General features: G+C 35.8%; 1 protein-coding gene across 4 annotated transcripts in view; it reads left to right on the top strand.

Moving 5' to 3' along the window:
- DEUP1 (deuterosome assembly protein 1) overlaps positions 1-15,780 on the top strand; it is a gene marked incomplete at both ends in the record, with an annotated part of 85,074 nt that overhangs the window by 57,079 nt on the left and 12,215 nt on the right. For 3 of the 4 annotated variants that reach the window (XM_080708313.1, XM_080708314.1, XM_080708315.1), the window contains 2 exons: positions 673-759; positions 12,856-13,055. In XM_080708313.1, the coding sequence (XP_080564439.1) occupies positions 673-759; positions 12,856-13,055 (287 nt within the window). The remainder of the gene's footprint in view (positions 1-672; positions 760-12,855; positions 13,056-15,780) is intronic. The other variant, XM_080708316.1, reaches the window with a different exon arrangement.

Here is a 15,780-nt window from a genome sequence, read left to right as displayed (position 1 = left end):
ACTATGATGTATGAATACAGTGCACCAATAAAAAATTTAAAAAAAGAAATAATAGTGGACATTCTAAATCCAAACCATAAATATATTTTCTAGACTTTGTCAGTGAGCATATATTTTATAACTTATAAAAGTAAATCTTCTTTAAGGAAAGTTTTATATTGAAATGAGCCCTAGATAAATAAAAGTACAGATGCTATACTAAATTGCTTTCGAGTAAAAGAAATCAAGAACAGAAATTAGGAGACAAAATTAAGAAGTCACAAATGAGAAAGAAAACTTGGCAGAAATACCAGAAGGAACAAAACTAAATATAAAAGTTATATATTACATATTGAAAAACCTGATCAGGTGTTAAGAAATTTAATGCTCAGTATTATTTTAAGTATGTTTTCATTTTTTCTGATGATAATTTGCAATATAAATGAGAAATGAAATTTGGGAATTTGACAGGAAAAAGTAAATGAGTCATTATTGAAAGTATCTTTTTAATTTGTTCATTGGGTTTGCCCAAAGATAGGAGAACTGAATAAGAATAAAAAATTAATAAACTTCAGAAGAAGTGTTTCTCTTCACAACTAGAAAATATTTGCATTCACAAGATAAAATTAATTTAATAGAATTGTGAGTTTTTCTTATAAGTTTACATTTACCTTTTATCTACTAATCTTTCAGGTCTCAGATATGAGATATAAAGCTGTCAGAACGGAAAACACGCATCTAAAAGGAATGATGGGAGATTTAGGCCCTGGACGGTACATGGTAATATGATGAATTTATTCAATAAGTTGAACAAGAGAGTACTTAGTTGGTCAGGATTTACACAAGTGACATTTGCTGAGTGCTAGCCACCTACCAAGCATGCAGGAGTAGGGGTAATAAAGTGTCTCGTGCTTCAGTTGAATTTGCTTTTATCCTCTGGTTACAACGTTTGAATTTCTTGTTTTCTCTCTCGTTCTTTTCTTGGGCCAGGTCACTTCTGATCATTTCCCAGACATGCCACACACACTATTTCCTTGCTTCTGCTCTTGACTTTGCCTTGAAATCCTACATGTTTACGTGTCAACCTTTGGCTCAACAAAGCCACCCCTGCAACCCCACCCAGAATGAATTGTTCTATCCACACTTGGTTTACATTTAGATCTGACTTGTTTTGTAGCTTGTCACAAGATGACAAGCAGGAATCATGTCTGATTGTTTGTATTATCAGCACCTCACAACATCAGATGTAGACAGCATGTTTAATGTATTGGCTGACTAAAAAGAGGACGAATAAATGAATGCGTTAACCAGTGGCTCTTTAGATTTATATGAGACAACTTTAAACAGACTGTGATTCTCACTCCCATTTTTAATGTAATCGTTGATGGTTCACTTTTACATGAGAGTTTCTAATTGTTGAACTAATAAAATACCAGTATTACTTATTATTTATTTTCCCTGGGAGAAAGCTTTAAAATAATTTTTCTACCATTCAAGGAATGGAGATGATAAGATATGAATTTTTGTAATTACTTAACCTGGCAATTACAAATATTACCTTGGTTCTTAAGGTATAGAGTGGGGATATTGGGGTAGGCTTCTCCAGAGTAACTTCTGTGTGTGTGTGTGTGTGTGTGTGTGTGTGTGTGTGTGTGTGTTACTGGGGATGGAACCCAGGGGCATTCTACCTCCGAGCTACACCCTCAGCTCTATTTTTTATTCTTTATTTTAAAACAGAATCTCACTGAGTTGAAAAGGGCCCCACTAAGTAGCTGAGGCTGGCTGCAAACCATGATCCTCCTATCTACTTCCAAATGCTGGGATTACAAGCATGTACCACCACACCTGGCTTTCACAGTCCCTTCTTAAGCCACAATATGGTATTCCTGTGATATTATGTACTTGTTCTCATTAATAGCCCATACTCTAGCATCAGAAGAGGAGAAACATCTGATCCGGGCATGGTGGCACACACTTGTAATCTCAGTACTTGGGAGGCTGACACAGGAGGATCACAGATTCAGGACTAACCTCAGCAACTTAGTGAGGCCATGTTTCCAAATAAATATAATAATATAGGGCTGGGGCTATAGCTCAAAGGTATAATGGTCCCTGAGATCAATCCCCAGCAATACACACACACACACACACACACACACACACACACACACACGTAGAAGCATCTGGAAGCATTCTGCATTCTTGAGCATAGTTAAAGATTCTGTGATTGGAGTATAGATGAATAAAAATTAAAACATGGTTTCCATATCTGTGACATAAAAAGTCTGCTTGTCACCTAAGATGTTTTATTTATTTATTTATTTTTATTTTTTGGAGGTACTGGGGGTGGAACCCAGGGGCTTTTCTACCTCCAGGCTATACTCCCAGACCTATTGTATACTTTATTTGGAAACAGGGTCTCACTAAGTTGCTGAGAGCCTCACTAAGTAGCTGAGGCTGGCTTCAAACCTTTGCCATCCTCCTGTCTCAGACTCCCAAGCGCTGGGATTACAAGAGTACGCTACCACACCTGGCTAAGATGTCTTATTTCTAAGACTTAACACACACAGAGTTAACTCATAGTTTGAGTCCATGAGTGCCTTTTATCTTTTGATCACAATATAGTATTTGTATTATTGTTTGTAACGCTCAATCTGAACGTTCTTAGGTGTATATTCTGGGTTATCATGGTCCCCACTTCACTCTAGATCCTGTAGGCACTGGGCTTTTTTAATTTGTTTTTGGATTTTTAAGAAACATGACACACAAACATATATAAAGAAAAGTTAATTATTGACACCTCTATTCCCAGTCTGAATTTGGACTCCAGAGATACCTGGTGTTAACAGTACCGTGTGTAGCATTCTATCACTTTTCCTTTGCTTGAATACACATATAGAGAGATGAGGTAGGTGTTCTTTTACAGAAATAAAAATGGATAATATGTGCATTATAACTGCCTTCTGACTGTATAAATAAACATCTATGCAAGTCAGTAAGCATCTTTTTGTTTTTTCTAATTTTCTAGAAAAACATATACTCGTGTAAAATATACGTAATTTTTATAAATTGATTCATAACTTACATACTGGCAATTTCAGTGCTTTAACCCCACCCTCTTTCCTCAAGTTCTCTAACCACATTATACAATATATACCTATATGTAATATATACCTATTTAGAAATTATTTCTTTTTTTGTAGCACTGGGGATGGAACCCAAGGGCATTCTACCTTCGAGCTACACCCCCAGCCCTATTTTTTTATTCTTTATTTTGAAACAGGGTCTCATTGAGTTGCACATCCGGCTAAATTATATCATTTTCAAAAAGTAAGATCACATACTTCTTATGTGTGTATATTTATGGCACATTCTACCTCTGAGATACACCTCCAGCCTTATTTTATGTTTTATTTTGAAACAGGGTCTCACTGGGTGTCAGAGAGCCTCACTTAGTTCCTGAGGCTGACTGCAAACCTGTGATCCTCTTTTCTCAGCTTTCCAAGTACTAGGAAGACAGGTGTGCACCACTACACCAGGCAAGATCACATGCTTTCTGGTACTGGGGATGGAACCCAGGAGCATTCTACCCTTAAGCTACACCCCAGCCCTCACTAAGTAGCTAAGGTTGGCCGCAAACCTGTGATCTTCCCGTCTCAGCCTCCCAAGTACTAGGATTACAAGCATGCATCGCCTCACCTGGCTCTAATATTTTTTACTCTACAATAGAACAATATGTTAAGCAAAATAAACCAGTCTCGGAGAGTCAAGAGCCCTGTGTTTCCCATCATACGTGGAAGCTAGAAAGAAAGAAGCTGAGGGAGACCCAAAAGTGGAAAAGGGCGTTGAGGGTTAATAAGAAAAGAAGGGGAGGGGAAAGGGGGTACCTGGGAATTAGGGCTTTTGTTTTGGGATTGAACCTACTGGCATTCTATCTCTGAATTATACCCCATTTTTATTTAAAAATAAAAGTAATTTATTTTTATTTTGAAATAGAGTCTTAGCAAGTTGCTAGTGGTTAAGCTAAGTTTCTGAGACTGGCCTCAAACCAGCAATCCTACTGTCTCACCCTCCCAAGTACTAGGATTACAGGTGTAATCCACACCCAGCCAAGGAATGAAATTTATCGGCTGAGGCTGTTTGAGAACCACGATCCTCTGTTCTCAGCCTCCTGAATGCTGGGATTATAAGCGTGTGCCACCATGCCAGGCTTCACTATTCTTCGTAATTATTATACACCAATAAAAATATATCCCTTGAAATTCTTCCCAATCAATCAGTTCAAGTCTATTTCATTACTTATAATAGCTTGATAATATTCCATGGCATCTGTATATTAAAAGTATTTTTGAACTTTTTCATAATTATTTTAACCCTAATTTATTTAACTCGGCTTTCAGATTTTTACCTGAATGAACAATACTGTAAAAAAAATCCATATATATATATATATATATATATATATATATATATATGAATGGCAAGTAGAATTGCTGATTCATAGGGTATATATGTCTTATTTTAATAACTGTTATCAAATCATATATATACATTTTTTATTCTTACCAGCAATACCAGCAATAGCTGTTATGTTATTCTTACATTTTGTTAGCATGATGGTTACAGATAATTTCTCAATAGTGCTTTAATTTTCATTTCCATGACTAAAAAATTAACATATTTATATAAATTGGCAATATGTATTAATATGAACCAGATATATTCTTTTATCATGTTTCTGTTGGGCAATTTGTACTTTTATTGTTGACTTATAACAGGACTTTTTAAAATCTGTTGTTTGTAACTTTATGTTGTTTGTAACTTTATTTTGTTACCCCAAAGTTTTAAACTTTCATTTTGTCCAACATGCATATCTTTCAGTTTATAGTTTTGAAGTTTCTTTCCTTGAATAACAAGGTTTTTACTTCTATATCTTTATATAAACTCTCACCTTTTTTACAAAGATTTTTATGTTGTTCATCCAAGTCTTTATTTAATCCATTTGAACTGTAATTCTGAATGTGATATAAGATTGGAGCCCAATTTAAATTTTTATATAAACATTAAGCTCAATTTATCTAGTTTCTTCTCAGAACTTCCTACTGAATTCTATTGGGAATTGAATTAAGTTTATATGTTAACACTGCAAGATTTGGCATTTTTATTATAGTAAATTTTCCACCAAAGAGTACAACATAGCTCTTCATTTCCTGGTATTTTATGTTTTTCAATAAGATCTTACAATTTTTATTGTACAAGTTCTGCACCTTTCTAAGTTTCTTCCAAGGTATTTTACAGTTCTTGTCACTGTTGTGATGGAATATTTTCCTTTTCTCCTATCTATGAGCTTATTCTAATATATAAAAATCCAAATTATTTTACTAATTTTAGTGCAATTTTTACTAGAGGCATTTAAGTTTTTTGAGATGCATAATCTTATCAACAAAAATAGGCTTATCTCTTCCTTTCTACTATCCATATTAGTTTTTTTTTTGTGTTAATGCATTTGCTAAAACCTCCAAGAAAATATTAAGTAATAATAGCATTGTCTGGAAATTTTTCTAGTTTCTGTTGGTGTTACAGTTTTGATTAGTATAATATTTGTTTCTTTTTTTTTTTTTTTTTTTGAGGATCTGGGGATGGAACCCAGGGGCATTCGACCTCTGAGCTACACCTCCTGCCCTATTTTTTATTCTTTATTTTGAAACCGGGTCTCACTGACTTGCAGAGGGCCTCACTAAGTAGCTGAGGCTGTCCGCGAACTGCAATCCTCTGGTCTCAGCCTCCCAAATGCTGGGATTACAAGCGTGCGCTACCACATCCAGCTTAATATTTGTTTCTTGATGTGCCATCTTTATCATATCATTCTATTCCTATTTTACTTAGAGTTTTTATTAAGAATTCCTACTCTCCAAACACGTGCCTGTAATTCTAGTACTTGGGAAGCTGAAACAGGAGGATCACAGGTTAGAGCCCAGCCTTAGCAACATAGAAAGACCCTATTTCAAAATTTAAAAAATTTTTAAAATAGGGCTGGAGGTATAGTTAAGAGGTAGAATGCCATCTGAGTTCAACCTTCAGTATGAAAAAAATAAAGAATTTAGCTGCACAATTCACAATTGCCAAACTATGGAACCAGCCAAGATGTTCATCAACAGATGAATGGATTACAAAACTATGGGTTATGTACACAATGGAATTTTACTCAGCTATAAAGAAGAACAAAATTATGTCATTTGCGGGGAAATGGATGGAACTGGAGAACATTATGCTAAGTGAGATTAGTGAGTCACAAAAAGTAAGGAATCAGATGTTCTCCCTAATATGTGGAAGCTAAGGAGAAAATGGATCATAGGAGAAACCCTAGACAAAGAAAGAGAAAGTACAGATGAGCAGATAAGAAGGCCTAACAGAGAGGGTGGGAGGAGGGAAGAGGAAAATTCCCTAATGTACATGACATCCATGGCAAACACATCAAATTCAATCACTAAGCCAAATGAGAAAGAGGAGGAGGAAGGAATGTGATGGGAATTGGGGAAGGGCTAAATGAGTGATGTGTGCATGTGTGCCTCTGATTTCATGATAGTGATCCGAATCCCTGGAATAAACCCTTACTCATTGTATTAGTTTGTAAGGGCATTGTATTAGTCTGATAACAAAGTACTATTAACTTGGTGGCTTTTAAACAACAGATACTTATTGTTTCACAATTCTGAAGACTTGAAGTCCAAAACTAAGGCATGGGGCAGGATCATGCTCCCTCTGAAGTCTGTACAGGAGGATTCTTTCTTCTCTCCTCCTGTTTCTGAGGTCCACAGGCAATCTTTGGTGTTGCTAGGCTTACAGATGCAGGATTCCAATCCCATCTCTGCATGGTGCTCTTCCTGTCTCTCTGTCTTCACAAGGGCATCTGCTTCCTGGGTTTCTTCATGGCATCTTCTTTCCAAGACAATCAGCTTCTGCCTTCAGATTTTTTCTTTATATGAAATTCTTGGCATAATGAATTAGGACCCAAATAATGACCTCATTTTATCTCCAATACCTCTGTAGAGACCCTGTTTCCAAAGACCTACGTTATGAGGAATTATGGGTTAGAACCTTCAAATATCTTCTTTAGGGACACACTATTCAACCCAAATAGTCATACTTTAGAAATTTTGATGAATTACTGGGTTCTGTGTGATAGTGTTTTACTTAAATATATATTTTTAATATTTTGTTTAAAAATTAGATCTATGTGTATAAATGAAATTTGTACACAGTTTTCTCTTTTTCTACTAGTTTCAAAGTTATGCTGGCTTTGTAACATGAACTGGGAGCTTTCTAGATTTATGAGTCATCTAGAACAGTATAAATAATATTAGAATTATCTGTTCCTTAAAGGTCAGAAAGACTTTAACTATAAAACCACCTGGTCCTGGTAAATCTTCAGTTACCTTTTCTTTTAGCATACTTGGAATATTCAAATTTCACTACTTCTTAGTTTTTTGTTTTTTTTAGGAAAACTTTTACTAATTTTTTTTTTTTTTTTTTTTTTTTTTTTTTGGTGGTGGTGGTACTGGGGTTCCTGGAAGCCCTTCTACCTCCGGGCTACACTCCCAGACCTATTTTATATTTTTGAAACAGGGTCTCTTATGCCAGCGAGGCTGGCTTCGAACCTGCCGGATCCTCCTGTCTCTGCCTCCCAAGTGCGGGGATTACAAGCGTGAGCCATCATGCCCGGCTATACTTTTTTATTTTTGGAAATAGGGTCTCTTAAGTCAGCGCGGCTGGCTTCAAACCTGCGTGATCCTCCTGTCTCCGCCTCCCAAGTGCGGGGATTACAAGCGTGTGCCACCTTACCCGGCAGCTTTTACTAATTTTAATTTTCTTTCTTGTAATATCCTATATTTTTTAAACTTTTCCATATTCTGATTTTATATTTTTTCTTATTCCTAATATTGTATAGTTGAACACATTCTTTGTTTTTGTTTTAATTCTGGCTCACAAGAGATTTATCTTTTTCTACTTATTAAGAGCATTGGCTTTGGGATTTATTTTTATACACTTAATTTATTTTTAGTTTTCATCAATTAATTTCTTCTTTCTGGCTTATTTTACTTTGCTGCACTTTTTCTAATTTCTAAAAAATAAAGAAATTTTTGATATGTTATATGTTTAAATACCATAAGTAGGGGAAAAATCCCATGATTAGATAATTATTCCTGAAATAATTAAAATGAATAAATATAGACTTAAATAATTGGTGCTGAAATTTTACAAAACAAAATACTATCATTACTTTAAGCCTTCTAACATGTAATATCTGGAGAATATTAAAATAACAATTACCTAGACAAGGAAATTACCGATCTTATAGTTGGTTATATTTAAATAAGCATAGCTATGAGAATTTTTTTTTTGCATGACTGTGAAGCTCTCTGCTCATTTTCACTTAGAGAGAGAAAGTTTACCAAAGGCACCGCCCAGTGGTTGGAATAGAGGCCAGGCACTCACCATTAGTGTATGCACAGACTACAGCTCACGACCACCTTGTATAGAAGTTCTCCTGGGTCTCAGTGAAATAATAGAATGGTAACAGAACTAGAACGGGCTCCTGGCTCGGAACAAAATGATTCCTTTGGATTTTTGTTGAAACTTGAGTGCATAGAAAAAAGAGGGGTTTTCTTTTACTCTGTTGGTTAGCTTACTAACAAAGAATCAAGTTTATCATGACGATTTTTGTTAAAAAAAATTCAGATTCATTTAGTTCCATAATCATACTTATTAATTTTTCCTTGATTTAAGAAAATTGCAATAAAACCAAATTTAATCAAAACTCAGGATTTGTGATAATTTTTAAGAAGTCTGATTTGCTTTTCACTACCCATAAAGTTAGCTAAATGAAATAGTGGCATAAAAATCAGTACTTTGTATTAATTAAAACATCCATTTAAATACTGAAAACCAACATACCAATTATAAAGAATGAATAAAGTCTGCCTTTCTGTAGAAACATTTCATTATCCTAGTTATTATTGTTTAATATACATAACTAAAACAATGCAAAATGCTATTGTGCAAACATTTCAATAATTCCACTGGCCTCTTCCTAGTCTTCCAAGTAAATAAGCACAGGAGGTTTTGCCATTTCAAGAACAAAAATAATGAATTAAAACTATGGGACTCTAAGATTCTGAAAGAAACAAGAATTGAGTAACAAACCTAAATGAAAGAACCCATCAGAAAGATAGAGGAATGGTCGGGTATGGCGGCACACACTTGTAAATCCCAGCACTTGGGAGCCTGAGACAGGAGGACCTTGGGTTCATGGCCAGCCTCAGCAACTGGTGAGGCCCTCCACAACTTAATGAGACCCTGTTTTAAAATAAAAAAAGATAATTGAGCTGGAGATATAGCTCAGAAGCTCAAATATAGAATGCCCCAGGGTTCAATCCCTAGCTAAACAAAAAAAAAAGAAAAGAAAAAAGAAAAAAAATACAGAGGTAGGGCCATGGAGATGTAACTCGAGGGTAGAACACTCACCTAGTATGCATGAGGCCCTGGTTTCAATCCCCAGCATTGCAGAGATAGATGATGAGATAGATAGATAATAGATATAGACAGATGATAGATAAATAATGTGGATTTTTACATGATAATCACCTAGTAGGGGATATGTTTGTGAAACCAATAGAAAAAATATTCAAGCAAAGCATGAAAGAGAAGAATTAATATAAAGGTTGTTGTCAAGAAAAATGGAATATACTCTTAAATGTAAAACATGTAAATGTATTATCTGTGTTAATTCTTTTAGGTCATCTCATAACATTTATCTAATTATGGTACAGTGAGAAAATTGTAGGGTTTTTAAAGTAATTACCATTCTAAATATTTTTTCACTTTTTTTTTTTTTTTTTTTTTTTTTTTTGGTGGCACTGGGATTCCTGGAAGCCTGTCTATCTCCGGACTACACTCCCAGACCTATTTTATTTTTGGAAACAGGGTCTCCTAAGCCAGCGCGGCTGGCTTCGAACCTGCGCGATCCTCCTGTCTCTGCCTCCCAAGTGTGGGGATTACAAGTGTGCGCCACCACGCCCGGCCTATTTTTTCACTTTTTAAATAATTTTTATCTTTATTTTTATGTGGATCATATTGAAAATGGCACACATTCAGGCTGTGCTTGGTGCCCTCTCCCCCCTCTCCACTTTCTTTCCTTTTCCCCCCTCCCAACAATGAGTGTCCAGGTTAACCATGCTACATTCATACTTTTACACATATTCACATATAGCTTCTTCATTAATCAACCTCAGCCTTCTTGTCTCCTACCCTTCCATTCTAGCTTTGCTGAGGTTTCCCCTCCATTATATGGAGTCCCTTTGGTGTTCCTAATAGTCCTGAGTTTGGGCATATTAGAGAAAACATATGTCCCTTCTCTTTCTGTGCTTGGCTGATCTTAACATAATGTTCTCCAGGTCTTTCCATCTTCTTGAGAATGACATGATTTTTCTCTTCATTATAGCTGAGTAGAATTCCATTTTGTGTATTTCCCATAATTTTGCAATCCATTTATCTGTTGATGGAAACCTAGGTTGGTTCCATATTTTGGCTATTACGAATTGTGCTGCTATGAACATGAGTATGCATATGTTACTGTAGTTCTCTGATTTCAACCCTTTTGGAAAGAAACCCAGGAGTGGTGAGTTGGACCAAAAATAGTCACAAATAAACTTAATTTTATAGAAAAAAATCTTGAATACAGTTTCAATAGAGCAGATCATCAAAAATCTATATTTTGACTGGCAAATGTCTAATTTGGAATCACATTTTGAATCTAATCCAAAGATAAGATTCTAGTAGACCTTTGCTAAACAGATCTACCCGTGTGAACTTTTTCTTTGGGAGGGCAAAATTTTATGAGAATTTAGTGATGTTTAATCAATGTGTGATTCAAATAATGAAAAATGATTATTTCTAGTCTCTTTCATTTTATACCAAAATTCATTCCAAGTAAACTAAAGAATTAAATTCAAAATAATGAAATTATAAAACAAATAGAAGGAAGTACAACTGGATATTTAGTAGCTTTTATGATGAAAAAAATGAAGGATAAAAGCAAGGACGACATCACAAAGGGAAACAACTTACAGAGTTCACTAAATTGGAGGGGGAAAAAAACTCTTGCTAGACATGGTGACACATGCCTGTAATCCCAGTACTTGAGAAAAAGAGAAAGGATCACAGGTTGGACGGCAGACTCAGCACTATAGTGAGACTTTCAGCAATCTAGCAAAAAATAAAAGAGGCTAGGAGTGGAGCTCAGAAGTAGAATGCCCCTGGGTTCAGTCCCCAGTATAAAAAGAAAAAAAACTCTTTAAATAAAACGCACCACACACTAAACTTAAAATTTAAAAATCACGTGGAAAATATACTTTAAATCAGTTGAAGAAGCAATGGATTGTTATCCCTACTGTTAAAAAAAACTTTTTTTTTAAATTAGTAAAACACAAATACTCTAATGGAAAAATAAGAAAGGAACACAAATACATGATTAACAAAAGATACAATAAAAATTTCCAAAAAATATGAAGGTATACTCAACTTCACTAACCAATAAAGTTACTATTTTACCTATCCAGGTAGCAAATTTAATGAAACAACAGTGCATTCTTATAAACATGATAAAATAAGCCCCTTAATACATTATTGGTAGGAAATTTATGAGACTAAAATTTTATGAGATTTATAGGGGAAAATGGCACTTTTTATCAAAGTGCTCAAAAATGTTCATACAATTTATCCTAGTGATCCCACTCCTAGGACTCTATCTAAAGAAAAAGTCATGATTTGTACATTAAAGAATCACCACGATACTATGTATTGATTTTGAAGAAAAAATATTCAATAACAGAGGAATGATTAAATGTATATTTACTTAACCTATCCACATTTAGCCGGGCTTGGTGGCACACTCTTATAATCCCCGTACTTAGGAGGCTGGGACAGGAGGATCAGAAGTTCTCAGCCACCCTCAGCTACTTAGTGAAGCCCTCTGCAGCTTGGACTCTTTCAAAAAATAAAAAATAAAAACCAGGCATGATGGTGCATGCTTGTAATCCCAGCAGTCAGGAGGCTGAGACAAGAGGATCACGGTTCGAGGACAGCCTCAGTTACTCAGTGAGGCTCTTTGCAACTCAGTGAGACCCTGTTCCAAAATAAAGAATAAAAAATAGGGCTGGGAGTATAGCTTGGAGATAGAATGTCCCTGGGTTCCATCTCCAGTACTACAAAAAAAATTTAATATTAAATAAAAAAGTAAAAGAAAAAAAAAGGCTGGGGGTGTAGCTTGGAGGTAGAATGCCCCTGGGTTCAATCTATAGTACAAAAAAAAAAAAAAACCACACAAAAAAACCAAAACAAAACTACCCACATTTTATAATTATATTGACATTTTCTGTTGATTATATGTTATGGTCTATAAATACAAAAAACACTGGAAAGATAATAGCTACCATTGAGTGGTAATAGTATGTAATATTTACTTTAATATCATTCCTTATTTTCTATAATAAGGTGAGTTTTTTTAATCAGAAAAAATGTTATTTTAAAATAGAAATGTATGTTATTTCCATTACTAACCAACATTAGTAAGCCTTTGGGGCAGTTTTGTATGCACTGTCTTTATTGCGAATGTGCTGAGCAGCTGTTACCACTGAGCACCTGTTCATTCTAAGGAGGAGAGGAGGAGGGGAAGGAGCACTTGGTAATGAGCCAAGGCAGAACCATGTCACTTGGCTACAGGAAAGGGCCTTCCCAACACATGTGTCCAGACACACGGAAAATGTGCAGCATTGACAAGGGCCAATATTTTCAATGATAGTTTGTTTTATTCTCTAGAATTTGGACTTCCCTAACTTCAGAGAGCATTCAAGAAACACATCTATTAACAAACTGGAATATGAAAATGAGAGGCTCCGAAGTGATCTTGCAAAACTTCACGTCAATGGAAAACCAGCATGGCCTAATCAAAATGCCTATGAAGAAACTGGAAGGTACACCTTTCAGAGCCAAATAAAGATGGAAAAAAATGAAGATAGGTATGCTAGCTCCATCATAGAAGGACATGCATGTAAAGACATTTATTGAAATTTCAAATTATAACTTATTAACTTTCTTTTCAGGTGTTTTAAATTTACCTTACAGTGATAGTACAATAGTCTAGCTACATTATTTTATGAGAAATTTGTGTTGCCAAGAGCTTTTAAGTTATAGCAGTGGGATAGGTGGAGTGTTACAGGGGATTTTAGTTTGTTGGTCACTCCTGACCATTCTTACAAGCTGATGTGGGACACAAATGTTCTAATAGGTAACCTTATTTTTTTATGTCATGGAAACAAAGAAAACTAGAATTTAATATATTAATACATTGTTCAAACAAAATAGAAAATACAGAAAAATGTCACTTCTGCCTTACCTTCAGTAATGTATACATTTTCTATTGATATTCTAGCCAAAGGGAAGAAACATGGCTGAGTAAGAGAAGTTTTCTGTGAGGGAAAAGAAGTATACAGAAAAATAAAAAACTGCTGTCCATTTTATTCCCATTCTTTAAAAAGTATCAGTTCATAATATAATTAAATATGCAGACCATAAAAATAGGCTAATTAATTCAATTTAATAAAAGATGTATAGAGTCAAAACTCTTTCTGAGTCAGGTGTGATGGCCCAATACTTGAGAGGCTAAAACAGGAGGATCACAGGTTCACAGCCAGCCTCAGCAGCTTTGCAAGGCCCTCCACAACTTAGTGAGATTCCATTTCAAAATAAAGAATAGCCGGGCGTGGTGGCGCAGGCTTGTAATCCCCGCGCTTGGGAGGCGGAGACAGGAGGATCGCGCAGGTTCGAAGCCAGACACGCTGGCTTAGGAGACCCTGTTTCCAAATAAAAAATATAAAAAATAGGTCTGGGAGCATAGCCCGGAGGTAGAAGGGCTTCCAGGAACCCCGGTACCACAAAAAATAAAAATAAAAATAAATAAAAAAACGAAAAAAATAAAGAATAAATTAGTGTAGCTCAGAGGTAGAATGCCCCTGAGTGCAATCCCCCAGTGCATCCTCAACAAACTGCTTCTGAAGGCCTTACAACTGTTTTCCCAAACTTGGGAAATACTCAACAAAACAAATACATTTCTTTCCTAAAGGATTCCTCAAAGCTATTAAGATGCCATTTTATATTCTGAGTTTCCAAGAAGGGTAGTATAGAGCATTCCCCAAACTTACTTGATATCAGACTTATTATTTTCCCATGGTGCTCAGAAAAGGTGAATCAATAGGTCCAGATTCAACTTCACTGCAACTTTTGCTCAGAAGCTCATAATACTTTAGCATAAAAAACTTTTGTTATATGTTTTCATATAACAGAATTAATATCCAAAACCCTGAAAGATTTGCTTAACCTTTGTTACCCTCAATTTCGTCTCTAACAAATTATAAGCGAAGAGTTTTAGTGAGAATTTATAGGGGGAAATCTATGTAAAACATATAGTTCCACCAATGCTAGCCAGTTTTACTGATATTGTTAACAAAATTATATTTATAATAATAGTAATAATCCACAGTGTCTAAAATGTGTATTTTGGTGAGTATATTAATGGCTGAATCTGATATTTCCTAAAGATAATCCTGTTGGGGAAAGGTGGTACCAGGCTCATCTTGGTGACTAAGCATTTCTCCAGGTAGATAAATCTGTAAGTCCATGGGCCATATAAAAAATATGTCTGTTCAAGAATCTTGTGGGTATGTGATAAGTCTCTCCTTTTAACACCCCAGCCCTAGATTTATGTATCAAAAGGATAGACTTTAGTCTGCTATGTGGAATTGTAACCATTCAAAAGGGGCATGCTGGTGCATACCTGTAGTTGTAATACTTGGGAGGCTGAGACAGGAGGATCACACAGGTTTGAGGCCAGCGTCGGCAACTTAGCAAAGTCTTTCACGACTTAGTGAGATCCTATTTCAAAATCAAAATTTAAAAATAGGGCTGGAGGTATAGCTGAAAAGTAGAATGTCCCCGTGTTCAGTCCCCAGCGCGCACGCGCGCGCGCACACACACACACACACACACACACACACACACACACGACAAGTGCTAAATTAACAACCCCTCTCCAGGTGATGAAGCTAGATTTGCCACTATCCCAAAAGGGCATCAGTGACTGGTACCATGCTAGGGTAGTAAGGGAGAGGCAGCGCAGGGAGGAGAGAGGAGGCCACTGGCCACAGCCATTGACCAGCGCTATCATGAACTCACTTATGTTGATTGGCCAGCATTGCTGAAAAATCTATCCAAAGGGGTCTAATCTTGATATGGATAAAAGAATACATTTTCTATATAGAACAGTCTACAGTGTGCTTCCCTACTTTCAGATCTCCATAGGTCAAATCATGACCCCCATGTATGAGCAAGACGGGCCCCTAAGCATACTATCAAGGGTCTTGTGTGCATCAGTCAGCCCCGGGGCAGTATCAAGTACCCTTTGGGTGCAGAACAGTGCTTCCCAGACTTGCTCGTGGAAAGAACTTTGAAAGCCTTAGATGCAGGTGGCAGGTGTTGTTGTTTAGACAAAAAGACACTCTGCCTTTTATTATTTTTTATAAAGTATTTTTCTTGTTTCGAGTGCCCCCTTTCTTCTCTTTGCCAGGCAGTACAGAACATGTTAAAAGTGCCTAACAAAAACAAGACAGTAGGGAACAGAGAAAGCAACATGCGAGGTAAAATGCTCAGCGGGAAATCATCTTAATAAGCAGTTTGGACGCCTATTCC

This window comes from Muscardinus avellanarius (assembly GCF_963383645.1).
Source record: "Muscardinus avellanarius genome assembly, chromosome: 1".
NCBI classification, from domain to species: Eukaryota; Metazoa; Chordata; class Mammalia; order Rodentia; family Gliridae; genus Muscardinus; species Muscardinus avellanarius.
The sequence above is the reverse complement of the archived record's forward strand: the minus strand, read 5'-3'. Positions and strand labels throughout refer to the sequence as shown.